General features: G+C 43.0%; 1 protein-coding gene across 1 annotated transcript; it reads left to right on the forward strand.

The window, feature by feature from the left end:
• The first annotated feature begins 8,205 nt into the window (after positions 1-8,205).
• On the forward strand, positions 8,206-18,782 carry LOC104367656 (solute carrier family 2, facilitated glucose transporter member 11). Its single transcript, XM_009974817.2, has 12 exons — positions 8,206-8,312; positions 10,827-10,925; positions 11,497-11,657; positions 12,929-13,053; positions 13,751-13,880; positions 14,078-14,226; positions 15,356-15,543; positions 15,847-15,957; positions 16,439-16,540; positions 16,669-16,744; positions 17,714-17,841; positions 18,477-18,782. Exons 1-12 carry the CDS (start codon positions 8,292-8,294, stop codon positions 18,675-18,677), a joined length of 1,491 nt encoding a protein of 496 aa, XP_009973119.2. The 5' UTR covers positions 8,206-8,291; the 3' UTR covers positions 18,678-18,782.
• The last annotated feature ends 916 nt before the right edge of the window (positions 18,783-19,698 follow it).

A 19,698-nucleotide genomic window follows, 5' to 3' on the forward strand; every position in this document is an offset into this window, starting at 1 on the left:
GCTGCCTCTGACCTGGCTGCTCTGGGGGGAAGGAGAAACCATTCCAGGTCAGAGCTGCATTAAGGATCCTGGGAATGGAGTTGAGGCGGTGACTTGGACCCTGAGCTGCAGCAGTGTCAGTAAGCTAGGCTGTGCTGTTACAGCTTTTTGGTGGGAGCCGGGATGGATGTGAGAGCTCTGGCAAGTCAGAAGAGCTGAGCATGAACTCTAAAAAAAAATCATCCGTTTCTCATTTTTCTGCCTTTCCCTTGTTTGCCAGCCCAAACTGGAGAACTCTAATTGGCCTACTTAAGGCCTTCTTTTCTAAGATTCATGGAGGAAAGCGAAGTGCATTGGGAAGCTCACCATCTCACACTGGAAGAGGCCAAACAAATCTCAGTGACAGCCCCAGTCCCCAGAGTGCTTTCTGCCCGTGATCTCACTCCCTTCGGAGCTCAGCCAAGCTGACTTCATGCACTACAATACGCCCAGGGGCAGCTTTAGTCTTTATTACAATCCTTCTCACTTTTTATAGGTTTGGGGAGTTATGTCCTTCCACAGCTTCACATCAGCCTAGCCGTATAGCTGAGTTCTCACTATATACCTTTGTAGCAATCCTGACATGCCACCTTCTATAAAATCGTGGAATCTAAATAAAAGCCCAGAAGAAGCAAACCCAAACTCCTTGTCTCAGCTGCAAGAAGCTATGAGGACCGCCAGAACAGAAATATTGCTCAGGAATTTCTTTGCTGATTTCCTCTTGCCTTGTCCTCCCCCTGCCCAGGGACCTAAAGCAGGTGTAAGCACAGGTCTCCCCAGCAATGACGTACCGTTGCTGCCTGCCATCATCTGGGTTCCCTTTCCTTTTGGAAGCAGTTGAATTTATGTCAGTGTGCAGCATTGATTTCAAAACCCAAGACATCAGAAAGTCAGAGTTTCTATAAAAATATGTCTAATGCCCAGACTTAAGTCCATTTTGGATGGGCTTTGAAAAAGGTATCTGTCTGAGGGCTCTTGGAGCTGCCTGAGGAACTAATTGGAAGAACTCCCATCTGTAACCTTTGTTCAAGTCACTCACAGGAAGAACTGAAACATGATGGTACCAGAGACAACTCTCTTTTTCGGATAGTATTTACCCGTTCTGGTAATATCATTAGTGATAGTAAGCTGTTGTACTGCAAATGTTTACAATCCACAAACCAACTTACAAGAAAATAATTCCTAGAAAAGAACAACTAGCGTGTGCTGCACGCTTGCCATTGTGAATTCACTTGGCCTTTGATTTAAAAATATATATATTGTCTGAAAGGGAATGGTCTTGCACATACACAGTGCCAGACCGCTACTGAACCCTCCTGTTACCTCTGGTTTTGTTTTCTTAATTTCTGGGGTGATTTTAAGGAACATGCAAGTATTTGCCTGGGGTTGCAGGTAAGCTTAACCCTGCAACAGAAACTCAACAACTTCCTGTCTCAGCTTCTGCAAACTAAAATAGCAAAAAGGTAGAAAACAAAGAAAAAAGCTATTAACTCTCCCCATGAGTTAGACAGCCCATAAACCTCAAGGAGGCACATGAGCAAAGATAAATGGGCTGTTGCAGTGTTCATCTCCTTTGTTTGTAGTAAATTATTGTGTGTAATTCATGTTTCCTGTCCATAAATGCCAGAGGAACTTGAAGACATGGAATCCATTCTAATTTAGTAAAGACAAAAACAACTCCTTTTGAGCCCATCTGGAATTTGTTTTTATCATAATTGTTTTGGGCTCAGTAACGAGTTCAAGATCTAACTGCCCTCACTGATTGTTTCAAGAATAAACAGATGCTTTGTTTAAAGGCAGCAGCTCCCATTTTGCCCAGCACAGCACTCTCTGGGGTCACAGGATGAAAGGAGCTGTGCGCCCTGTCAGCACTGGCCTTAACGAGCATCGGCGCCCTCGCCAGGGGTGCTCCCCCCGTCAGCAGCTGATGGGGCAGGAAAGCAGCCCCCGGCCATGCACTTGATGAGTGTCCAGCCGGTGACATGCGCCCTCTGCTCTTTAAGACTACTGGCATTTTGTTTGTAAATTCATCTGATGACCTTTTACAGTGTGACCTACTGACAAGTCATACCTGGCACCTCCTCCAGCTGGGCTATAGGGCACACAGCGGAGAGAGTTCATTCCCTGGCCATCTAACCCTAAGGCCCTTGGCTTGATTAATGCTTCATCCCATTGGAGTAGAGCCCAAATTCTTTTCTTCATTTGAAAACAAAGATACCCCACCCCCACCGCCCACTCTGAGAGACTCCCCCCACCAGGATATGAGACTACACAAGTTCTATACAAGGTGTCACCCACCCCAGTGCTCCCCAGGGCACACCTGAGATCCCTGTTAGCTCCAGGGTAGAAGAGGTCGGTGCAATGACTGGTGCAGTGGCACTAGGAACAGATTCAGAAGGAGCAGCACTTTGCTCCCCTACAAGTGGGCCACAACAGCCAGAGGGACCTTACTGGAAGATTATTTCAGCTCTCGGACTCAGTCCTCAGTGGCATAGACAACAAGTGCCAAGAGTAGATCCACCACAGAGTAAGTCACTAAGAATTTCTGCTCCAGTTTTGGAAACAAGGCTCCATGAACCGGCTGTGCGTAGATAAGCTGTGTAATCATCACTGCCTGAGGCACTTGAAATGTTTACTTTTCAGTGTTTAATGACCATATATAAATTCTTTCTCCTTCATTGAAGGATTTCTTGTCCCAAATCAGCTAACTCTAAAGTGTGATGGCTAAAGTCAGGAGAAAGTGAATCATACAGAATTGGATGGGGTTTTTTAATTGTTTGTTTGTTTATTTGTTAGAAAGAAACTAAGGATAGCACTTAGAGCTCAGTCTGCCAAGGACATGTAGCTTACACAGGGTTTGCTGTAAATCAAAGTTTATGTTATTTTTATTTTCTATGTTTTTTAGTTTAAAAATATAGTTTTGTATCTGACTTATCATGAGAAAGAAGATCTCACCTAAATCTCCTTGAGCAGAGCCTGATCACATATCCAAATAAAGCACTTCTTCCAAAACAGCTTCTGATCATGAGTTGAAGACATCAAGCAAGAAAACATCTGTCTCTTCGCACAGTTATTTTTTTCCAGTGCTTAATCATTCTCGTTAAATTCTTCTGCCTTGTGATCTGTCCTTTACACCATAGGTCACATCCCACAGCTGTCAGTGGGGAATATCCTTCAAGGACCTTTATTTTGTAACATCCATTTCATAAGCACTGTGGCCAAATCAACAAGAGAAATGAAAAACAATGCTTGTTTCTTATAAAAAGAGGTCTATGATCAGCTCACAATAGCAGCGCATACAACTGAGCATGCTGTCAGCTGTTGGAGATCCTTACAAGGAGTCTGAAATGGTATTTATACTTTGGTTTTCACCAGAGGCAGGTCTATGTGTCATAGTCCAGGTACCTCTCAATAAGCCAGGGGAGAGCTCTAATAAAAAGCTCTGTCTGAAGTGAGTGTTAAATAAGAAATCAGGATGAATCTGACACTCTGACACTGCTGCCCATATTTTTCTCTCCTCTGGCAGGAACATTCAGCAACGTTTGCTGCCATTTGGCAGAGTATAAGCACTCTTGCACACAGGAACAGAGATTTTGTTCAGCAAAGCAGTTTCTTCTCCATGGCCTTCAGGTCACTCAGTTTCAATTAACTGCCTGCATCAGTGTCTGATACAAAGAAGGAAGGAAAGGGAATAGTTCAGCCACAACATGACCTACAGCTCACAATGGACTGAGAAGAGTATTTCAATTATTTTTAGCATTTGAGGCTTTCTCAGTTTTCTCAGAGAAGCTCTATTTCTTATCAGGAGGATGAAAATGCAGACTGATGATCCAACGCACAGAACCTAGAGACATTCTTCTGACATCCAAAAATCCTAGCTGGCAAGGAAAAGCAGCTAGTTCCCTTGGCTGTATCAGCCCTCATGTCCTCAGAGGACTCAGCTCCCATGTATCTCCTCTGGTCTGGAAAGCATCCCAGTGACTCTGTGTGGTAGCAGAAGATCTGTCAGCATTGGGTCCCTGCCCTGAGAAACCTCTGCAATGAAGCCCATTTCCTGAAGTTCTTATACAGTGTCTTGAACTTACATAAATTGTGGGTTTTTCCTAAGCAACATTAGTGAACTGCTGGAACTAAGAATAATGGTGTCACAGCAGGGCACTCATTTCCTACAAAGAAAATCCATTTTAAAGGCTAAGTTCCATAAACATTTCTTTCACCATAAAAACAGAAGACCTGCTCGATGTTTCTTGAAAAATCTGCTTGTTTGTAGATTATATTATTTGTCTTCTGTATTCTGAGCAAGTTCTGTAAGAGTCAGAACAAGCAGACAGAGGTATTTTATACTTCACTGTGATGGTCCTTACAAGAAAGAGAGAAGGGTTTACAGAAATAGCCAGGCTAGAGCTTGGTAGGTAGCCAACAACCAGCCAGAGAGCAGCTCCAAATCTCTTCTGTGATTTACAGTGTAACGTTTGTAGGGAGAATCTATCCTGTATATCCAAGCCCCGCAGATGGAAATGGGGACCCTTTTCTCCTCTTGCAGTGTAATTGCAGTTGGTCCAGATGATCCTAGTGTAAAAACACTCTAAAACATAAGAACCTGTCAGTACATGGAAGATCAAAGAGCATGTGTTGATGGTCTTTCCTAATGGCAGGATTACTACTGATTCCAGTAGTCAGGTAATTACAGGCAGAGGCTGCCATCACATTCTCCAAATAACTACTTTCCCATGCTCATGGCATCATATTTCACCTGGATTATGACAGGTTTGAGTTCACTGAAAAAGTATGTGAGGGAAGAGGTGGTAGGTCCCCACGATGGTGCTGGAAACCTGCTGGGTTTATGTGTAGGTTTCCAAAGCCAGGAGTCAGTAGCTGCAGTGCAGTGGTTATAGGCAGTGACAGACCCCGAGACTGGAGATTACTCATCTACATCAACTGTGACTCTGAAATTTTGAGATCTTATCCTAAGAACTGAACACTGGGAATTATGGGTTTTTTTAAGGTGCAGCAGGAAGTCAGTCAGAAACACAACCAATGTGAACACCTGTCAGCATCAAAGCACAAGTCATATCGATGCTATGTAGGAGGAAAAAAATATATCCTTCCACTCCTCCTCAAGGCAGCTGTTACTAGAAAAGACAGAAGACAACCTCTAGGAACTCCCACTTCCAGCTAGCCAGCCACACACAGAGATCTAGCCATAGCAACAGCCAATTTATGCCCCTTCTGGAACAGGTAGGCTTGTGCCACAATGCACAGCATCTCACTGCCTACCCACAGGACTTCACTCATCTCTTGGAGCTGTCATGAGCCCACCTTCTATCTCTCTTCTGTGACCTGAGACTGCCATAGGCAGTTGCTTCACTTCATTGCACAGCTAACAAGCTCTCTGGTTTAACCACCACCTAAAAGCACCGGGAAAGGGTTTTGAAGAAAGAGAAGTTGGCCCTGCACAGTTCAGGGAAGGTAGAGATGAAATAAGGAGAGGCTTGAGGAACGCCTGTCAGGAGGCCCAGCAGAAGATGCAAACACATCCCCTGACAGCACCTGCCCTTCTGCACTGGTGTCCAGTGCCTCTAGGATTTCCTTTGGACTGGGATGAATACTGCCTTTATCTTCTGTTAAATAGAAGAATGTGCACATATTTACCTTGGAAAAATAAGACAATACAATGGTCTAAGCAGGCAGTCCACGACAGGTCATTCCAGAAATATGTATTTATATGTTTGACTGCAAGAGAAATGAGGCAGATGAATCAGATTCATGGTACTCAGGCCCATGGATGGAGACCAGACTGCCTGGGTGAGCTGCATTCCTTCACCTCTTATCCAACTGGAGACATGCTTTGACACGTTGGCCTCTGCCTGAGGAGCTAGAAATGGAATAATCCCCATCTACCTCAAAGGTTCCCATGACGCATCTCAGTGACTAGAACAACCAGGGACACTCCACCTGTTAGCCACAGGCTGAAACTTCTGTATGCCATCACCTGAGGGGACAAAGACCTGCACTAGGTGGTCCCTGCTTATAATATGCTAGGAAAAAGGAGAAAACTGTTGCCTAATACAGAATATGTGTTTTTCTTCCTGGAAGAGGTCTACCCAAACCTGGGCTCATTCAGAATAGACAGGAAGAAACTAGAGCTTTCCTTCCTGAATGTATTAATGTTCTTGATACATGCAGCCTAAACGATACATCAGTGGCTGTTAGCTTGTACAGTTACATCTATTTCTCCAGTGAACAAATTATTGTTTGGGAAGATGTCTGTAGTCTTCTGACCCCTGCCACATGCCACAGGCATCAGACTGCTGGCATGTTGGATTCAGAGCCCAATACAGGAAATTTTGTGCCTCTCCTGCCACATAGTGGCTGCAGCTGATGCAGCACCACATCCCTACTTACACATTCGTGAGAAAATACTTTTGCAATGCGGAACAGGTTTATATTTCCATTCAAGTGTAGTAAAACCTGACTACAGTCAGAGAGGAACTTTAAAAAAAAGTTTCACTTATTTTGAATACTTTGAAATCTGCCAGGCCCCTCACAAATTTCACTCTGCAGGATGAAAGGATGTTAAAATAACATGATTACTCCTGAAGGCCAGATGTTTTGTGGAAAAGCAGATTTACTATTATTGCTGGCAATGCAATATGCCTCCATCTCCACTAGGCCCCATTTCTAGGATTCATGGGGATACACCATTTCTCACTGACAGGGAGTGCCTTTCTATTTCACAGAAAGAAGCAAGCGTGTCATTGCTGTTACTGCTGCCTTGCTGTCTTCTGTAGTTTACATGGAAAAGGGAAACATTTCTGGAGCAACAAGCAACTACTACATAAGCCAAACCCATTACACAAGGCCTGTCAGCTACTCTGTCCTGATTAAATGATGGGTAGTTAAAAAGGGAAAAGTATAAAATTCACATACTAGTGAAAGATAAGCCAAAAGACAAAGATGAAAGTTCACTGAAGAAGGCACTATTACAGTGGGATGAAACCTTTTCTACTCATTGGAATTTATCTGGAGACCCTCAGGGGTAGAGGAGGGGCTTCTACTGCATAGAGTTACTTAATTTTTAACCAGGACACTAAAAAAGTTTCAGTTTTGTACTCCCAGGGTGTGACATAGATCCATCCTTTGAAGGCTCTTCCACTATGCCTCTGTGAACAACTATGGTGGAGCTCAGTTGACTCCGTGGTCAATATCTCCCAAGCACAGACCCAGTTATAGTCCTCGGTATAATCAGCCCCACTGCCCTCAGAAGAGCTCTTCTCTGTGGTCTAGGAGGCTGTAGGGAGAACAAGGCTTAAAGAACAGCAGGATAATGCTGTGCGAGAGGGTATGGCAACTCAAAACGAGCTAAGAACATTTTGATCAGATACTCAGTCTTCCCCCAGCAGCCTACTTCCCATGCCCACCTCAGCACTAGGTTTACCTGCAATGCTACATATTATGTAGATATATTACATATGATGTATTATGCACCTTAATATAATATATAATGTAATACATATTAGGTATTATGCATTTTAGGTGCCAAAATGTCACACTGCACATGTAAAAGCAAAGCCCTCTACTTCCTGTGAAATTAAAGCCAGGGGTGATTGTTCAATGACAAAATCGAGTGCTGTAAGTACAGCTGTTTGCTCTATGCCAGGCTATGGAGAGAGAACAGGACTGCTGCCTTAGGTGCTTCAGTGTACAGTCCCTTGTCAGCAACAGCTATATGTCACCAGGACATAGACAGGAATACAGCGAAAGGTCTTGGTGTAACAAGGAATTTGAAAGGTTTGGGGCTTGTTCATTCCTGTCATTGACAGGACCAAGAGAAATAGTCTGGTTTGTCTTTCAAATCCTAGATTGGGTTCCAGGACAAATACAGGCAGAAAAAAAGCTGTAGTTTACTTCTGCTTTGATCACACTTAATCAGACAAGCGCTACTGGGCAACTGTGCCAGGTGCTTTGAGAGGGAATTTATGCCATAAACTATACCGGCCTTCAAGAGGATTTAGAGCTCTGGATCTTGCAGAATTATTTCCCCAAACTGTCATGTACTTTCAACAAAATTAATTGAACTGTCTTGCTAATGAACACACAGCCCCTTTTGAGAATGTAAACCAGCTGGCAAAACACCTGCCAAGTCAAGTGTCTTATCCTGATGTAATGGGTGACTAAATACACATTCCTATGCTGGAGATTTAAATAATCCTTTAGAGCATTGCTGAGAGTACCAGAGGCTTTGGCAGACAGAGGAAAACCTACCAAAGAGAATGAACAAGCTGCAGAGACTGGTAAAACCCATTTATTTTACTATTATTGTTGACAGATCATTTTTAAATCTGAATTTTTATAAGGCTCTGTAAGTACTATCAGGTTCTTGTAGAATTAATTGTCCATCACAGTCCTTGGCATAAAGCTGACTAATGTCTCTCCTGGCAGCTGCACACCACCACTTTGGCTGGGACAATAATGCAGAAACCAGGTGTTAAGGAAGGTTTGGGAAGGTCACCCTGTAAATACCGCTCAGCTCTGACCACAGAACTGTTTGGTGGCTCCTGAAGGGAGAAGCAAAGCATTTTCCTTTAGCTCATGGCCACAAAAGAGCTCTGTGATACAAGGACTGATAGGGGATGTACTCTATAATGAAAGCAGGGAAATGAGCAGGAGTGTTACATTCCTAGACACTTTGATTTAAAAAGAAATGTGCTAGTGTAGGGAGAGGAAATCTCTCTCACTTGGAGAACTAGAATAACTGGAAAGAGCAGAGATACCAGGTGCACAATCCTTAGTTCAGGTCTTAGCAGCAAGAGAGGGAAGTGGTGTGGCCAAGGAAAGTACAAGCAAAACATACCTGCTTCTAACTGGGACAGGAGAGAGCTTGGCCTTTTCTTGCTGCAGGTTGGAACAGTCTGTCTTCATTTCTGTCCTGAAAGAACATCCTGTCTCAGGACAGTGTGGAAAATATTTCCTTTGAGGAAAGGAAAAAGCTGAGAATATTTGAATTTGTGATTTTAGAGCTATTTCAAGACTAGGCAAAACTTTCATTTTCTTTAGTAGATGGCTCTGTAATAAGAAAATGAGTAGGTAGAGGAGAAAGATCTCCCCAGCTTTGGGTTATCTAAGTTGTTCTCAGGGTCAGTGGGGTCATATTCATGTAGCAAAACACAATCTAGCCTGAGGTTCCCTGCACTAACTGGCAAACAGCCAAGCCTGAACACGGGCTCTTAATGTCACCCGCAGAGCTGTCCCACTCTGGCAAAGGCCATCCTGGCCCTCAGCCATCGAGAACATTGTGCAGAAGGTGTTAGGCTGAAGGCCAGGGGCCCCCAGCAAGCCCAGAGCAGTCTCGAGACATGAGACAGTGCTCCCAGTCCAAGGATACCATCAGGGCACAGCTTGCCAGTCACAGGATCACACATACTGAAAAGGATGGGGGGGATGACACAGAGAGAGACCAACCAACGGAGTGGTGTGGCTGCAGCGAGGAAGGGATGTTCACTGATGGTGAGATGAACATGGAGAGATGATGCTGCTGACACTCAGCTGTGTGCCTCTACAGAAACTGTAGGTCAATTTGAAGGCAGAGTCACACAGGAAAGTGTCCAGGCAACAGTGGCAAGAATAACATGAGGCTTACAAACATGACAGAGGAAGGATTGACAAACCGTTTAGAAAGTTTCTACACAGTGTCCCTGGCTCTCCACAGTTAGCCCCAGTGTTTTTCTGGTGTGGGACACTCATTTATACTATAACATTCAGGGCATCCTACTGCAAGGGGAAAAAAGATGCATGGGTTTTTTTGCTCACAGGCCTGCCAGTGAGCTCTCAGTTGCCATACTGTGTCAGCCAGGACAGCTTGTTCTACACCCTTCAAAAAGTCAAGAGACCTCACTTTGATACCAGCGCCCTGATCCCATGATGCTGCATGAAGCAGCCCCATTCACCTGCCCATGCTTCCAAAGACACAGCAGTGGTGTTAGATGGCAATATAAGCAATGGGCAATACTGATGAAGAAATGACCTCAAGGCGACCAGAACATGGCATAGGACCCACTGTCTGCCACATATTTCACCTGTACTGTAATACTGAAGATGTAGAACATATTCTGGCTGAATACGCAGTTACAGACTGCGAAAGACAAGAACATGTAGCAACAACTGTGTAATGAGAAAGTTTGGCAAAGAGGTATTTTTTGCTCTGTACAACATGTGAATCAGCATATGAAAGGCACTCTATTTTAAATTAAAATATGTCATTACCATGAAAAGGTAGAAGAAATAGCATGCCAATGAATCAGAAATGCACTGAATATAAATGGTCATGAAAAAATCCCCCATACCACAGAGAAGGTCCGTCTAACAGAGCTTAGCTAGAAATGAGGCAGAAGTCATTAAACTTTTGCAATGCTTCTTGAATAATTCATCATGTGAATACATGTTTTTGTAATGAATTTAATCAATTGAAGCTATAACACCAGTCTCTACCAGTATTTACTGGTTTTCACTGATTCTTTGTAAGCATACACATTAAATATTAAACCAAAGACACGTGCAGGCCTTTGTGCCAAAGCAGTCCCAAATTCTTAGTGAATGGCACTGATTTATTAATACTATTCTGCAGTAGAGGGAGATAGTTTTAAAATCTGGGGGAGATGGGTGTTCTGTCTTTGAGACCTCCCATTTTACAACAACATTTGTAGCCTATTCTAATCTTCACATCACTCAAAGTATGAATGGACCAAATGTCTGTTGAGCCATTTTATTGTGTGTAAGGAAGCCATCCATTTTCTATCCATCTTCTTTAGCTTCAGAGCAAGATCCTGATCCTGACAATATGTGCCACTGGGATTGGAGGCACTTTCCAATATGGTTACAACATCTCCATCATCAATGCTCCAACTTCAGTAAGTACTGCTAGTCTGAGAGCCTCCTCCTGAGACAGACACTTCCTTAGTGTCCTCAGTCTGGCTATAAGCAGTGGCCTGCCACTGAAAATATGCACTCTGCTAATACTGAGGGTGAGAAGGGAAGGATGTGTTGTTCCCTCTATAATTCACATCTGAGGTACAGGACTTTGTTGTCAAGAACCACCCTTAAGCAGGACTTAGTGCCACAAGTATTCATTCAAAAGCCTTGTTTCTACTGCTTTAGCAAATCAAATTCTAAAATTTTCTAACCTGCATCCTTTAAAATTGACTTTTGCCCTTCAATTCAAAGTTGGACCTATAAAATACATTTTTTAATTATCCAAGATATCTACATACAGATGCAAACCAAGTACAACTTTTCAACAACTACAGTTTTACACTCTTAACTCTCTGTTAAAAACATATCTAAGAACTGGAGGCCATTTTCAACCAAAGGTTTGGAGGCATGAACACAGCATAAACAGATGTATTAATCAGGAAACCATTACATTTCTCAGTGTTCTTCACCTCTATGTCATGGTTATGCAGCACTGTCCTTCCCTCTCAGTACATCCAGACATTCATGAACGAAACCTGGCTGGAGCGCACAGGCGTCCCCCTTGAGAGCAATGTGATCCTGCTGCTGTGGTCTTTCACTGTCTCTGCGTACCCTTTGGGAGGACTCATTGGGGCTGTTGTTGCTGGTCCCATGGCCATCATGTTAGGAAGGTAAGAGGGTGCTGGATTTTAATTTAAACTTTGCAAGAGGAATTATGAGTCCTACAGCACAATACCCACTGTACTTGCAAATAATGAAAACATGTTTTCTATCACAGATCAGTCTGACATTAACATTCCGAGGTGGGAGAGAGAAACTTCCTGATAAGGCAGTATTTCACGTTTCAAAACCCAATGGGGAACAGTTTTTTTTCTCCACATTACCTTCTCATCATATTCTGACCCATCTGAAGTGCTACATGGATTTCAGCTCAGCCCTGTGTCACAGTAATCAACTACATAAGCACCATAATTTTTGTGCCCAGTTTTCTGCCATCCTTTTAAATAGGAAATATTGATGGAACAAACCAAGGATTTTTCTTCAAAATGAACTGAGGGAATTGAGAGGAGTGACACTGGAAAAAGAGAGTGCTTGCAAAGAACAGTTGTTGCATCCCAGGTCCTCATGTCTCATAGGCGGTGTATCCACCTTTTTGGCTGAAATATTTCAAGAGGTGTTTGCTAAATCTTCACAGTTGCTTTTTTTTCCCTGTGCTTGAGTCTGAAAAATAAGTGTCTCTCCTCACCTGTCTTTCATACACAACTCTATCCTCAGTTCTCTTCAGAAAAAAACAGTTAGTGTTACTAACATAAACTAATGGGAAGTTAGATTTTTTGCCTCCCTCTCTCTTGACCCCAAAGTTTTCCTCTATGTGCCATCATTTTGTTTTGCTTCTCTAATATGATGAAGCAGGCACCATTATGGTTTAGGGTGGGGCTGGAGGACTGTCTCCAGTGGCTCACTTGTTACAAAAGTTTCATAAGGATCATACTATTGCATGAAAAATGCCTGTTTCAACAAATTAGCATTTTCAGACCAAAAGATACATAACTTACTGAGGGAATTCCTCTCCATTCAGATGGGAAACTGAGTGTAAGAGCCATGAACCTGGGTGAGGAACTCATGGTGCCTTCAGTAAGGCTAAAGCCAGCACTGCAGGGACACCCTGTGGTCATGCTGGTAGTTGGAGATGACACTAATTGTATCAGCCATGCAGATTACCTGTCAGTGCTGATTCCTGTTTTTATAACAAGAGACCAAAAGCTGACCTGCCATCTGCACCTCATGTAGGGCTTTGGGTAACCAGGATGTTCTGTGGTATAGATGAGCTGCCCACCTTGAGCTTCCTGGCATGGCAGGTTGGATCTGCCAGGTGAAATGTTTTATCTGATAACTAAACCTGACACACATGTGCTCACAACTGTGTCTTTTCTCTCTGAAGGAAGATGTCCCTGCTGCTGAACAATGTCTTTGTGATCATAGCCGCAGTCTTGTCAGGATTCAGCCGAATGGCAAAATCTTTTGAAATGATTATGCTCAGCAGATTTTTTACTGGTGTGAATGCAGGTATGGCAACATGAGAAACATAATAAGGAATATCAATTAGAAATAGAAGATATTTAAATAGGAGTGATCCAAGACATTAAGCAATTAATCTTCTAGTCTGACCACACACATGTATATGAATGAGGAATTTGTATATAGTGATTTTAGATTTTGCTTCTAAGGACTTTATTTTTAAAGGATACACAGGCAGGTTTTTTTCTGCAATACATATGTGAGTATCTGTGTGCACTCTGAACACAGGGAGGGAACCCTGAGAGAAACTGAGCTGAAAGTCGATCCCTATCTGGTTGTAAGAATGTTATCACTCACCAGCATTAGCATCAACATTAAAGCTTTTCTAGAAGTTCATCCAAGGAAATAATGATTGATACAAGTGACTTAAAATATGATCTTCCCCCCAAAATGGGAGACTAGAGGGAAGCATCACTTATAACCTTGGATTTGGTGCTGAAAAGACCATAGGACTGAGGCCCCGGCAGGTTTCAGTTTCATTAACCACTATTATTTATGAGTATGGAAATGTATGTTTAGTAGCTTATACAATGATTAAGAAAGAAATTGAAGGTTTAGGTGAATAATAAGCACTGGTAGATCAGTCATCACATGGCCAGCTGGCGATCTCAAGAGATGGCTGAGTGCATTTGTCCCCGTCTCCTCTGTCTACAAACTAACGTCAGCATCTGTCTGCTTTGCCCAGGTGTGAGCATGAACATTCAGCCCATGTATCTGGCAGAAAGTGCCCCAAAGAAGCTCAGAGGAGCTGTGGCCTTGACCTCTGCATCATTTACAGCCCTGGGGTTGGTGCTGGGGCAGGTTGTTGGACTCAGGTAATGTAGAGCAAGAAGCCCAGTTTATACTTTTATACTTATTAAATCTTTCTTCTCCCTTTTTCTTTTCTTTTTTTCCTTTACTACCTCTCTCTTTTCTTTCTTTTCCAGTGCCCACATTCAGCAGAGGATGCTGGGCTCTTTCCAGGTAGTAAAATATACTGTGCAAATTATGTGTTTGGTTTTTTTTTCTCTAGAGAGCTACTAGGTGGGGAGGAGAGCTGGCCATTCCTTTTAGCTAGCAATGTGGTTCCTGCCCTGATCCAGCTCACGGCTCTGCCTTGGTTCCCTGAAAGTCCCAGATACCTCTTGATTGACCGTGGAGATAAAGAATCCTGTGTATCTGGTGAGTTTAGGGTGACCGTTAGCCTCTCGCTGAACATGTGAGATCTACTGACTGGGCAGATAACCAGTGGGAAGGTTGATTGGATATTCATAATGTACAGTCCAGTGTGTTCAGTCCAAAGCAGATTGAAATGTAGATTTAATTCCAACACATATACTCTTTTTGGTGACTCTGCCAGCCTCCCTAGATGAACATAAAAGCTTTAAAAGCCTAATACCATGGCTATGTCACTGCTGCCATGGATAATGTTTTTCTAAACAAGAGGACCACATTTGGTCTGTACAAAATATGTCGTGCCATCAATGTTTGTAATTGCATTAGCTGCTGCACCCTTAAACAGTGCCCAGATGGTGGTTGGGTATGTATTTGTGTGAACAACCTCAGTAACTCTGGACGCAGATGAATGTAGGGTTTTTTGCATCCTGCATTTGTGCACAGACTTGAGCCCAAATATTTTGAGAATGGTGACACAACATTTACATGTAGGAAGTGTCATATCAAGTTCCAGATATGATCACTTTCTCCTTCCAAACTAAACAACATTCTGTAATCTTAAATATTTTTGATCTATTGAGGCAATTGGAAGGCATCTTCCTACAAAAGACTTCTTTGCTACAATGGTAGTAGGGTCAAAAGATAGGACTTGTGTTCACAATGGCGAATATGTTTTGTAACTGTGAAGCATAATAAATGAATGGTTGAAGACCTCATGACCAAATCTGAAGCCAATTCATATTAAGGGATTTGCTTAGGTTTGTAGCATACAAATCCTAAGATACAGAGCAGCTGGAATTAGTTTCCAGGAAATATGTGCTGTGCGCCAAGAACATTTTAATTGCCTCAATTGACCAGGGAAGTCACTTGAGATCTGAGTTAGAAACATGGCTGCTGAAATGGCACTGGTCGGAAATATTACCTTGTCAAACAATGGGGAGAGATTTGGACTCTTTCCCCCAAATTCTTCCAGTGGCTGCACCACAACTGGCCATCTCTGTGAAGGTAACACCATGATCACAGACTCTGTCCTATAGCTTTCTGCAGCCATCACTTGCTGCTTGATCCTTCACCCTGCAGAGCAGGAAAGCTGAAGGCAAAGTTCAGGGGATAAGAGGTTCCCTTGTCCTTACAGCCCTGCAGAAGCTCAGAGGCAACAGTGACCTGAGTGTAGAGCTGGAAGAGATGCTAGCTGAACAGGCGGCTGTTAAAGGTCAGAGAGCGAAGAACCCTTGGGAGCTCTTCCAAAATCCAGCTTTGAGGTGTCAGCTGATGAGTATTGTTGTACTGAGCAGTGCCATGCAGCTCTGCGGGAACGATTCGGTAAGCAGGCTGGCAACCGCAGCAATCAGCAATGCATCATGAGACATGGGTGCAAGCTCTTGGGTTTAACATTCCTGCTGCAGGAGAATGAATAGTGGTCTGCTCTGCCTGTGGGGATCGTCAAACCTCAGATGCTTGGTTCCTAAAGTATGCCTGTGCATTATGGCAAGATTCAGAGGGACGCTGTCAAAATAGCCTGTTTGGCAACACATTAGTCCTTCTCTGTGTGGTCCTTCAGGAAAAACAATAGGATGTATTTTCAGACGTTCTCCCTTACTGCTTTCTCCTCTCTTCTCTCCCCAGATGTATTTTTATGCAGCGTATGTGTTCCAAGAGGCTGGAATTCCTCAGGACAAAATCCCATATGTTATAATCGGCACGGGGAGCTGTGAACTGATTACATCTGTCACTTGTGTGAGACTCTTGGTGCACTCTGCTGACATGCAGGCTGTTGACAGTGAGGAGTTTGTTAATTACAAATTTGGGATTTTCATTGCTTTTCATGCCAAGGAAGCCCTTCATGCATGGCAGCCAGGCAATCTCTCAGCACGCATGTCCAGACAGGTTCATGTAGAAATATTTTGTCAGACACTGCATCATCACCACTGTCTGAAATCTCTAAAAAGTGTAACTCTCTTGCTTTGTGTCAGTATGGATAGTGGCGGAGATTAGGCTGCAGCCAGGACATTCTTGTCTCCCCTGAACGTTCTTCTTGCCTGACTCCTGCCAGCAGACTCTTTCTCTTGACTTTTTTTTGCTAAGAAGTTGACAACATCTGTAAAGTAGTTGTAGAGCAATCTAGGCACAGAGTATTGAAATGGGAAGAGGAAGCAGGCAGGAAATATAAATACAAGTTAAATAATCTTGCTTTATTTCACTGTGTTACTTTGTGCAGAACATGATTATAGACTATGCTGGTCGGAGGCCACTGCTCCTGGGGGGATATATCTTCATGGCAGGATGGGCCATTGTCTTCATGGTTGCTTTGAGCCAGCAGGTAACAAACTTTACTTGACTATTTAAGTGGGATGGAGTTGGGTTTTGCCTTTTATTGACTGGGGTGTTTATTAGTGGCAAATAAGTGTAAGTGCCCTCATGGTTTTCCATTGGTCTCTGTGGCTGTAGGCTCAGATTAGCTGGATGCCTTATCTCAGCATGGCCTGCATTTTCGCCTATATCCTGAGCTTTGGAATCGGACCAGGTCAGTTCCCTCAGTGTTTACACTGAAACTTTTGGGTACTGCAGAGGCTTGGAGATGTGTGCAAGCAGCTTATGAAAATTTTCAGACCCTCTGTAGCCACAGCACACTCAAAGGAATGAGGCAATTTCTGCCAGCAGTTTTCGGCTGTTTCACAGGGTCTTGCATGCCTCTGGTAATTCAGTGTTGTGCAGGGACAGTCTGTGCCGTTCTCTGTGTTGTTTCTCCTTACAGACATCTTGTGATGGTACTTGGAGGTGATTCTTGTCTTAAATGGACAACAAGGTTTTGATTTACTGCCCAATCCATTAGGGCTGTAGACCAGCATTTCTAATGTTTCACTTCGACCTTAGAGATTGACAGCTACATCATCTGGTTATTTACTTGCAGATACCTGGAAGCACGTTTTCTACATCTATTTGTTAGCCTACTAACATGCATTTTCCTGGCAGAATCCATTAGTTTCTGTGTTTGTGGGGTCAGTACACAGGCTGTGTGTGTACAGATGTTTGTGTGGTGTGTGAGTAGATGTGAGGCTCTGTTTGCTGATGTGATTTTGAAGGAAGGCAGGTAAGAAGAGAACTAAATGCCAGTGTCACACATCATCTGAGTTGGCAGTAATTTCTTGCCCAAGTCCCTACAGTGCCATAGGGTTGAATTAATTATAAGCCATTCTCACAGATGAGTCCTGGTGAGAATAATGTGGATTACAAAACCTTTCCTGGTAGTTCATTCTAACATGAGAGAGTTTGAATAATTAGCCAGTCCTTAATATTTAACCTAAAACTTCCCCACTACCGTTAATCCCTATTACCACTAGTTCTGGCATTGCTGACTAGTGAGAATAATTTACTGAATAATAATTTACTGTTCTCATATACTTCATGTTGGGTTTGCTTGTTAGTATGTGTTCTCTTGTTTTTAATATAATGTCAACAGTATTATTAACTTTCTTGTAATTTCTTTTTCCAGCTGGTGTAACAGGAGTTCTGCCCACAGAGGTTTTTGATCAAATGTCCCGGCCAGCTGCTTACATGATCTGTGGCTCTCTGCTCTGGTTCAACCTATTTCTGGTCGGAACAGCCTTTCCATTCATTGTGGTGGGTTCCCAAGGCAAAGCAATCACCTGCAGCTCTTTACTGTTTTGTACAAGAGGCTCTGATAGTGACCAGGAAAAGAGGCAGGGCCTGGAATGTCCCAAGGTGCAGACACACAGCAGGATAGCATTGCCATGAAAAGTATCTTTATGAGGAATGTGGTCAGAAGTCCTCTAAACCAAACTTCTTCCATGTTCTCTACAGTGATTTCTGATGTGAGGCTGGAAGCAGATTAATTTGGGACATGGATGACCAATATTCCTCCTCTGTCCTAAGCTGAGAACAGCTGGGACTAGACATGTGATGTAATTGCCCTTGGCCAGACCCTGGCACCATTCCCTATGGTGATTCCTGAAGCAAAAAGGAGCAGAACTCCACAGTATCCAATCCTGTCTTATTTTCTATGGGTTCCCATTCTGTACAAATAGAGAGACAGAAGAAGACATTTTAAGATACTTGTCTTGCTGTATCAAATCTCCCAAACTATGCTGGGGAGCTGTTGCATCAAGGCATGTGAGGCCTTCACCACAGGAAATACTCCCTGGGTGAAGTTAGTCCATTCAGGAACAGGGATTAGTGTCCTATTTGTCATCATACAGAATGTCACCAACACTGTCTTCTTCTTTCCTTCTCCTCAGAAAAGTCTAGCACATTTCTGCTATGTTCCATTCCTTGTGGTCTGCGTCTGCACTGCTCTCTACGTTGGGTTTTTCCTTCCTGAGACAAAGGGAAAGTCCTTCCTGGAAATCGCAGAGGAGTTCAAGAAACAAAACTTCAAAGCTCAGACCCATGCAGTTTTTTATAAAGGCCCTGAAGAGATCAAATCCACCATGTTGTAGCAGAAGAAGAGATGGTATCTGGGGGAAATTCAGCAGTGACTATGCTCTCTTGCAGAGACAAAAAGAGAGAAGTAGGGTTAGGGACAACAGATTGTTCTTAGATTCTTAGGTTCACCTTGAAAAGATACTTGAACTGATTATTCCCAACAAAAATTTAATAATCTGTTTTCAGATTTTAGTGCTAACACATACATATTTTAGGATCCATATTAGAGTGTGACAGAATGATACCTTGTATGATCAAACAACACCATGCAATGCTTTAGCAAATTTCTTCTGATTTTTTTCGATATTTCTCCTCCACCCAAACAGTAACTTCCATCTCAGAAGCCTGACTTTCCTTGCCCCTGAATCTAGGCTCTCTAACACAGAAATTAATACGATTAAGTTCTGTTTTCAGCCACCAGATGAAATTCTCAGTACCTTGTCTTGGTGCTCCCGTTGTTTCTGTTATTAAGTGATTTCAAAAAGATCCCTACTTGTTGAGCAGTAGTGACCAGTTAATTATTTTCAGCTATAAAAATGTGATAGATTAGGAAGAAAGCTTCTAGTACTTGCTAAGTGGCTTATTATACAAGTGACTTTTGGGCATTGTTTTGGGACAGGTTTTCTTCATGGCTTGTTTGTTGTCTTCCAAGTAATTCTCTAGTCCAATTTGCACTGCTGTCATGGACACTGCAGGTGCATCTTGTAGGGTTTTACACCTGCACTCTGCTGAGGTTAGAGTGTGGTGAGGAGCTGTTACGGCAGGAGCTTATTTTGCATGTGGAGATTTAGATCACAGTAGAACATTGTCTGCAGCATGTTCTTGTCTCCACAGAGCATATTGGAAAAGACCCAGATGTGATACTGATTCCTTTTAGCTAACCTGGTACAGAACAAGGCAACACTCATTTAATATTGCCTTTCAAAGGCACTGGGTTGACTGGTGAAGTTTCTTCCAGTTTCTTCTCAAAATCACAATCAAGCCATCTCTTTTCTTTTGGCCTTGAATGAAAGTCACAGCACTGCTAATGGTTGC

This window comes from Tyto alba, unplaced genomic scaffold (genome assembly GCF_018691265.1).
Source record: "Tyto alba isolate M040663 unplaced genomic scaffold, T.alba_DEE_v4.0 Super-Scaffold_44, whole genome shotgun sequence".
NCBI lineage: Eukaryota > Metazoa > Chordata > Aves > Strigiformes > Tytonidae > Tyto > Tyto alba.

Excerpts from the sequence above, each read along its gene's own strand:
- LOC104367656 (XM_009974817.2), top strand. The coding sequence starts at position 8,292 with ATGAACAAGCTGCAGAGACTG. Across the intron at positions 10,926-11,496 it reads TCATCAATGCTCCAACTTCA|TACATCCAGACATTCATGAA; the intron begins GTAAGTACTGCT and ends CTTCCCTCTCAG. Across the intron at positions 11,658-12,928 it reads ATGGCCATCATGTTAGGAAG|GAAGATGTCCCTGCTGCTGA; the intron begins GTAAGAGGGTGC and ends TTCTCTCTGAAG.